This window comes from Thamnophis sirtalis, unplaced genomic scaffold, assembly GCF_051295495.1.
Source record: "Thamnophis sirtalis isolate CommonGarterSnake01/CBP01778 unplaced genomic scaffold, rThaSir2_p1.2 scaffold_2, whole genome shotgun sequence".
NCBI lineage: Eukaryota > Metazoa > Chordata > Lepidosauria > Squamata > Natricidae > Thamnophis > Thamnophis sirtalis.
This window is the reverse complement of record NW_028261382.1, coordinates 35,695,235-35,703,412: the sequence shown is the minus strand read 5'-3', so window position 1 is coordinate 35,703,412 and position 8,178 is coordinate 35,695,235. Positions and strand designations below refer to the sequence as shown.

Genomic DNA, 8,178 nt, shown 5'->3' with positions numbered 1-8,178 from the left:
CAATAGCAGTTAGACTTATATACCGCTTCATAGGGCTTTCAGCCCTCTCTAAGGGGTTTACAGAGTCAGCATATTGCCCCCAACAATCCGGGTCCTCATTTTACCCACCTTGGAAGGATGGAAGGCTGAGTCAACCTTGAGCCGGTGAGATTTGAACAGCCGAACTGCAGAACTGCAGTTAGCTGAAGTAGCCTGCAGTGCTGCATTTAACCACTGCACCACCTCAGCTCTACGTTGGGGAGCAGATAACATCAATCGAAGGGGTGTTTATCTAATGAATTCACACACAATTTCACAAACTCTTTTCACCCAATGTACGTAAGATTTAATGCTAGAAACGCAGCCGCAACGGCACCAAGGAAGGCTTAGAAGAAATGCTGAAGGGTGGGTGTGATTTCTGTCTTACTCAGCTTTGGATCAAAATTGTAAGTTGCGTGGAGGATGAAAATCAATTCTTCCTTTGTCCTAATCAAGGACATGCAAAGGTAGAGCAAGCTATGGTGCTTGCCCGATTCTCATGAACAACGCAATCCTTCCGAGGTGGGTAAAATGAGGACCCCGGTTGTTGGGGGCAAGAAGCTGACTCTGTAAACCGCTTAGAGAGGGCTGTAAAACACTGTGAAGCGGCATATAAGTAAGTGCTATTGCTCTTCCTTTTCTCCTTCACTTTCTTTTCTTCCCTTCCTTCCTTCCTCTCCAACCCTTCGTTCCTTAACTTCTTGCTCCTTCCTTCCTCTCCACCCCTTCCTTCCTTAACTTCTTGCTCCTTCCTTCCTTCCTTCCATGGTGCACAGTGGTTACAATGTAATATTGCTGGCTAACTCTCCTCACTGCCAGGAGTTCGATCCTGACCAGCTCAAAGTTGACTCAGCCTTCCATCCTCCAAGGTCGGTGAAATAAGGACCCAGATTGTTGGGGGCAAGAGACTGACTCCGTAAACCGCTTAGAGAGGACTGTAAAGTGTTATATAAATCTAAGTGCTATTGCTATTCCTTCCTTCCTTCGTTTCTTCCTTCCTTCTGCCCTTCCTTCCTTCCCATGGTGGCACAGTGGTTAGAATGCAGTATTGCAGGCAAATTCTGCTAACTGCCAGGAGTTCGATCCTGACCGGCTCAAAGTTGACTCAGCCTTCCGTCCTTCTGAGGACCCAGATTGTTGGGGGCGAGAGACTGACTCCGTAAACCCCTTAGAGAGGGCTGTAAAGCACCGTGAAGCGGTATATTAAGTCTAAAGGCTATTGCTACTGCAGGAATGATGCGTCCAGGTAATCTGGTGGTAGGAGCAGGAATTGTTCCCTTACACATCGATTCCCACTAACCTTCGTCGGTAGTTCCAAAGATTTCTCCACCCGAGGAGCTCTGCTTCAGATGAAATACGTGGACTCAGAAAGGCCTTAAACTTGCTTCCTTCCTCCCTCCCTTCTCATCAACAGGCCCATGGGAGCCAAGGCACGGCCGAAAAGTCCGTCCAAGATTGCCCCGATGAAGGACAAGAAACCTACCGCCACGGAGCCCAACTCAGCCCAGATCATTAAGCAGCCTCGACAGAAGAAGAAAAAGCGTAGCAAGAAAAGGAGGAGCAGATCCCAGCGGCCCCATCTCGCTGTGCATGGCAGGACCTGCTCCATTCATAGTCTGGACTCCAAAGGGTAAGTCCGCAAGGGAGGCCAGGACCATCGAAGAAGCTCCAACTGATATTGGGAAGGGCAGCAGAAGACTGTCTCCCCAATACTCTTTAATACCCGACGGAAGGCTTAGATAGGGATCCCAAAGTTGCTTTTTCCAACAGGCAACTGGACTTCCTTGTTTTTCCTTGAAGACATTCCACTTCTCATCCAAGAAGCTTCTTCAGCTCCGGCGTAGCTAAATGCCTGCGGAGATTCTCAGTCATCCGGCTCATGGTTGTCCCAAAGGTGCTTTTTCCAGAGGCAACTTCTTCAGTCCTTCAAGGTTGCACCTTTGGAACAACCATGACTTGAAGGACTGTGAGAGATCTCCATAGATGTGTTGTGGCCCACCGGCGGCCTCTGGAAGCAGAGTTGGACAGTGAGGAGGTTGGGGAGGAACATGGGCCAGTCTTGGCAGGACTGGCCCATGTTCCTCCCCAACCTCCTCACTGTCCGAATCTGCTCCCAGCTCAGCTGGCCACCGGCGAGCCACAACACATCTATGGAGACCTCTCACAGTCCTTCAGGTCGTGGTTGTCCCTTTTGTCGAGGGGAAACGTATGAATAAATTTTGTTTCCATCAGCTATCCAGCTTCCATATTAGTCCTTGCATGGCTGCAGAAGACTGTGGTTGAGTCACAAAGCTTTACACACCTGTGTGAACTATTGGTAGAGGCGAGATTTAAGCTGGGAAATGATTCATAACTTACATTCCTTCCCTTAGGAAGCGGAGAAATATTCAGGCATCAGTGAAATTGGGCCAAAACTGAAGCTTGGCAATTTCGTATGGTGCAGCTTGTCAAGACTATGAGTGGTAAACACTCTGCTAGTGCCATTCAGTTGCCCAGACACAACAAGGGATTATGGGTTCATTAAAAGAAGATGATAGCTTGTTAGACTCTACCGCTTATGATGTTGCAGGCTTCCTAAACTTCTGAAGATCTTTTGAAGGACCTGCTTGAGAACGTGTGGCTGAGCTGCAGGCAAGGAGGTGGTGATTGAGTTGTGGTTTGAGTAGATGTGACACGTCTGAAATGTTGTCGTGTTTTTCTCCCCCAGTTTGACATCGGAAGGCCCAGAGAGCCCCAGTGAGTTGTGTTGCAGCAATGACGACACGGGAAACGCATCTTCGGAGACAGACCACTTGGTGAGTGGGACAATAAGGTAAAGGTAAAGGTTCCCCTCGCACATATGCGCTAGTCGTTCCCAACTCTAAGGGGCGGTGCTCATCTCCATTTCAAAGCCGAAGAGCCAGCGCTGTCCGAAGACGTCTCCGTGGTCATGTGGCTGGCATGACTCAACGCCGAAGGCGCACGGAACGCTCTTCCCTTCCCACCAAAGGTGGTCTCCATTTTTCTACTTACATTTTTAATGTGCTTTCGAAGTGCTAGGTTGGTAGAAGCTGGGACAAGTAACAGGAGCTCACTCCGTTATGCGGCACTAGGGATTCGAACCGCCGACCTTTCTGATCGAAAAGCTCAGTCTCTTAAGCCACTGAGCCACCACGTCCCATTAAGAACCTGGATAACGTGTCACTATTTCAGTATCATTTTAAGCAAGTGCGAGGTGGGACTAGCCTTCAATTCCTAGGTAACCATGGTTATTGGAGAATATTGAAGCAGATTTAGCTCATATAGTGCTCATGTACCACTCTTTTATTTTATTTTATTTTTAAATGCAGGGAGAAACTCATAATGCCAAGTTGGAAACTGAAAAGAAGCGCACACCCAAGAAAGAGAAAATGGAGCCATCAGAAAAACCTAAAGATGTTAGCAACAGCAGAGAAAACAAAAGGTAATATGTCCAGGAAAAGCTAGCCATTTTATTTCCATCAGCTCTCTGAAAGAATTAAGTTTCCTAGCCAACCTGTCTCTACTTAAAATGCCCAACTAGGTGGCAGTACCTACCAAATTTTTGAGAAAGAAAGAAAGAGAAAGAGAAAGGAAGAGAGAGAGAAAGGAAGGGAAAGAAAGGAAGAGAAGGGAGGGAAGGAAGGAAGGGAAAGAGAAAGAGAGAAGAGAGAAAGGAAGGAAAAGGAAGAGAAGGGAGAGAGGAAAAGAAGGGAGGGAAAGAGAAAGAAAGAAACAGAGAGAGAGAGAGAGAGGGAGGGAGATAGAGGGACTGAAGGAGGAAGAAATGGAAAAAGGAAGGAATAGACAGATGGAGATAAAATGGAGAGAGGTGAATGAATAGAATCATACAAAGATAAAATACAGACAGATCATTAAGAAATCCCTTGTTTTACTTGGCATTTATAGGCAATCAAAGACAGCTAAGTTAGTCTATGTTGGGGGAAAAATAATAAATTATTGTGTGTTTTAAGAAAATGTATCAGCTGGAGAGAGGTGCTACCAAGCTCCTTTTACTTTTGTACTTATGTAAGCCACTAACAAGGGACGTGGTGGCTCAGAGGCTAAGACCCTGAGCTTGTCGATCAGAAAGGTCGGCGGTTCGAATCCCTAGCTCCGCATCACAGAATGAGCTCCCGTTACTTGTCCTAGTTTCTGCCAACCTAGCAGTTCGAAAGCACGTAAAAAATGCGAGTAAAAATATAGAGTCCACCTTTGGTGGGAACAGCGTTCCGTGCGCCTTCGGCGTTGAGTCATGCCAGCCACATGACCACGGAGACGTCTTCGGACAGCGCTGGCTCTTCGGCTTTGAAACGGAGATGAGCACCGCCCCTTAGAGTCAGGAACGACTAGGACATATGTGCGAGGAGAACCTTTACGTTAAGCCACCAACATTGCCTAGATTGTGGCCAAAAACAGTAATGGGATAGGAAGGCCCCATCGGCCCATCACCAAGAACCAACCAAGGACAACATAAGATGCGAGGACTGTGCGTTAAACAGAGCCAATTTGGAAACCAATCTATCCTTTACCTTCTGTCTCCCTGAACAGAAAAATAAAATACCCCAATGTTGTGGAGAAGAAGAAATACCAAACAGTCTCTGAATTCCAGTTTGTATACCCAGGTAAGTCAAAGAAAAGCACGGAACCATTTTTTAAGATTGTCCTGCCTTCCTTCTCTCTGTAAAGAACCATTCCTGGAGGCCTCCAAATTCGGTTTAATGGAGTTGCCTGCTCATCTCATAATGTTCCTGCAGGAAGGGATCGAACTGGTCAGAAAGAGATTAAGAAATCTGCAGGATTGCGGCCCAATCCTGCAGATTTCTCTTCTCCTTGCTTTTCAGGAAAATCGAATTTCCACTCCCCCCAAGAAAACACAAAGCAGAATTTGCGCTCCATCTACCAGGCAAAGGTAGAGCCAAAGCCGCCAAGGTGCACTCAGCTGTCGGTCTGGACACCTCACCATCACTGGGACATACGCAAATCTCAAAGGTACCCGCTCCTACAGGCCTGGGGTTTTTGTCTAACCATGGCTCCTTAAGCTTGTGAGAAGCTCGTCTGATGTTTCTCCTCACCAGCATATTCAGGAACTGCCTCCTTCAAACACCACTACCTAGGTCAGAGTTTCTCAACCATGGCCATTTTTTAAGATCCGTGGACTACAACTTCCATAATTCCCAATGCTGGCTGAGGAATTTGGGGAGCTGAAGTCCACATGTCTAAAGCCGTCAGCTGACCAAGATTCACAGGTGTGGGTTTTACTCTAGAACAGGGGTCACCAAGCGGTGGTCCGCAGAGAAATCTTTGCGTTTCTCTCGAGGGGCCCGGCCGAGGTTTCCTGCGCCGCTCACACTTTAGCACTTTGACTCCCAGGGACAGGATGGGGTCCTTCAGGCAGTTAGCTTGGCCGCATGTTAGCGGAGAGAAGCGTCCAGTGTCAACCCTATCTTTGCTGTCCATTGTGGACGCTAGATCGGTCCCCTGCAAGCTCTTGTCTCTTAGGGAGTGCTCGCTGAAGTGGCGCAGAAAACTTCAGCAGGGCTCCTCAGGAGACGAGTCCGCAGGGGGCCGATCTAGCATCCGCAATGGACAGCAAAGGTAAGGTTGACTCTGGATGCTTCTCTCTGCTGTAGTGCTTCCCGGATGGGGTTTACTGCTCTGAGCCCCAAGCAGCAGGAGACGAGGGCTGCCTTGGCACCACCAGCTGGTGCAAATTTACCGCAGCAAAGGTGGGATACTGATACCGCACAAATGTAAGTAGTGCTTCGCTCTCGCACCTTCCAGCTAACGCCCCCGCCGCTTCGGGCCGACCCCCACCCCTGGAGTGGGAAGGAATGGATATTTTTGCAGTATCCTTTCCCTGGAGTAGGGAAGAAATGGGGATTTTGCAGTATCCTTCCCCTGCCATGCCCCCTAAGCCATGCCACGCCCACAGAACTGGTAGCAAAAAAAATTGAATCCCACCACTGCCCAAATCCCACCTTCATTTATGACCACTAGCAGCTTTCTTTGTCGCAATCATTTCCCTCCCGCCCCTCTTTCGCACCCAGGGGAAAAGTCACCCCAGATGCCAACTGCCCGGTGGGCAGCGACTTCCTGAGAAAGAATCCGACTCAGGGTCTGAGAAGCCTGACCTACAAGATCAACAAACTCGTCCTCGTGAATGAAAATGGCGTCGTGCCCCCTCGAAACTCCCCATCTGTCCCGGTGGTGAACTCTTACTTCCCTCACCTGCAACATCACCCTGTCTCTGACAAAACGGGGCCCTTAACCGAAGCTTTCCAGAGATCGAAGCACCGTTCGGCAAAGAGGGACGACCGGGTTCAGTTGCAGCCGCCCGCCGAGGCGTGGAGCAAACTCAGGGGCTTCCCTGCCCCATTGAGGAACTCCCCCAGGCTGAGGCCTGTGTCTGCCAAGGAACACCACGAGAAAACTACCGATCAGATGCTTGCCAGAAGAAACCCAAACATGAAGCCATCCGGGAAAGAAAGGGGAGACCCCATCAGGCCCCAGGTCCATACGGATGGTATCCCTCAAACCAAGAGCGCCATAATCATCCCGACCGTCAGCCATTATCAATCCAGCGAAAACTTATACGCCAAAGGTGCTCCCTTGGGGTGGAAAACCACTACCCAGTTCCTAGCCGAGAAAAATAAGCCCGAGGGGATTCTGCTAAATGGTTCCCGGGGGGAACTGGGATCAAGTTCCTTGGCGACAATCTCCGACACCAGCCCGAAAAATGAAACCTCCAATATAGGTGCCGACAAGCCAGATCGAGTCGAGCCAGCAAGAGACGTCAATGTTGGGGATGCTGGAGATCTCGAACCGGGAATCGGTGCAACGGAATGAACAAAAAGAAAAAAGGAAGAATTTATTCCACAATGCTGTTTTTTTTTTTTTTTTAAAGGGGAAAGAATTGATCTGGCTGTTTGCCTTCCCTGGCAATGCGTGCTCAGCTGCCCAGAGTGCAGGCTGGGGAAAAAATGCCACTTTCCCATAGGCGAACAAAGGGCTCCCGTTGGAAAAATGGAGTTTTAAAACCGCAGTCCCTCAGCTCTGGAGGTTTGCTGGTTGGAGAAGACTGTAGCAGAGAACGCTGGGTTGCTAAAAAAAGGAAAGGAAGGAAGGAAGAGTGGGGGGGGGGAGGAGGGAATTGCTGATAATAGCTTCTTTTGCTGGAAATTAAGACTCTGGGTGGACTTTAGGAAACTCCCTGCAATTGGGGGCTCTCCAGGGTCTCTTTGGGGTTCCGTTTGGGCTTGGTTTAAAGACATTAAAGCTTTAGCATCCTGAAGCTGATTGGGTTTCTCTCCTTGTCTTGTGCAAAATGTTTGGAAAGCCTTCTTGGTCCTTGTTGCGAACACAATCTGGGAAGAACAAAAGCGTCTAAAGGTGCTTTTTCAGGAGGCAACTGGAATTTATTGTGTGTTGTTTTTTTCTTTTGAAGACATTTTGCTTCTCATCGAAGAAGCTTTGACAGGATGGTGGGGAGTGGAAGGCTTGATATTCCTTGTGGACAGCTGGTCATTTGCATCCTTTTAGAGGATCATTGAGGCCACTTGGAGGTTTAACTGTGTCCTCTGAGTAGTGCTTCTGGCTCCTGTAGTCTGCAATTCCCCCCCTCCCCCTGGAAATCCATTCCTACTCCCATACCATTCCAAGGGTGTTCATCCCAAATTGTATAGCTGAAGGACACAGATGTGCCTTCACCTCCAAGAACTGGTCATTTGCATCCTTTTAGTGGGTCGTTGAACCCACTTGGAGGTTTATCTCTGTCCTCCGAGTGGTGCTTCTGGTTCCTGTGGTCTGCAGTTTTTCCTCTGGAAATTCATTCCTACTCCCACCCCATTCCAAGGAGGTCCATCCCAAATTGTATAGTTGGATAAACCTCCAAGAGCTTTAACGACCTTTTAAAAGGATGCAAATAACCAGCTGCCTACAAGGAATAAAAATCCTTCCTTTTCCCACTATCCTGTAAGAGCTGAAGAAGCTTCTTGGATGAGAAGCGAAACCTCTTCAAAAGAAAAAAACAGCAAGTCCAGTTGCCGCCTGCAAAAAGCACTTTTGGGACAACCATGACCTGGATGATGGAGAATCTCTACAGAAAATGTGGTTTCTCTTGGGCCCTTCCAGTTTGGGGGTACACAGCAAGGCTTCCGAGTT

General features: G+C 48.6%; 1 protein-coding gene across 1 annotated transcript; it reads left to right on the top strand.

Annotated features, from left to right (window-relative positions):
- The first annotated feature begins 1,099 nt into the window (after window positions 1–1,099).
- LOC148048593 (uncharacterized) lies at window positions 1,100–6,864 on the top strand. Its single transcript, XM_087707621.1, has 7 exons — window positions 1,100–1,648; window positions 2,726–2,813; window positions 3,348–3,460; window positions 4,567–4,640; window positions 4,860–5,007; window positions 5,649–5,768; window positions 6,066–6,864. The coding sequence occupies exons 1-7, from the start codon at window positions 1,437–1,439 to the stop codon at window positions 6,862–6,864; spliced, it is 1,554 nt and encodes a 517-aa protein (XP_087563747.1). The 5' UTR covers window positions 1,100–1,436.
- The last annotated feature ends 1,314 nt before the right edge of the window (window positions 6,865–8,178 follow it).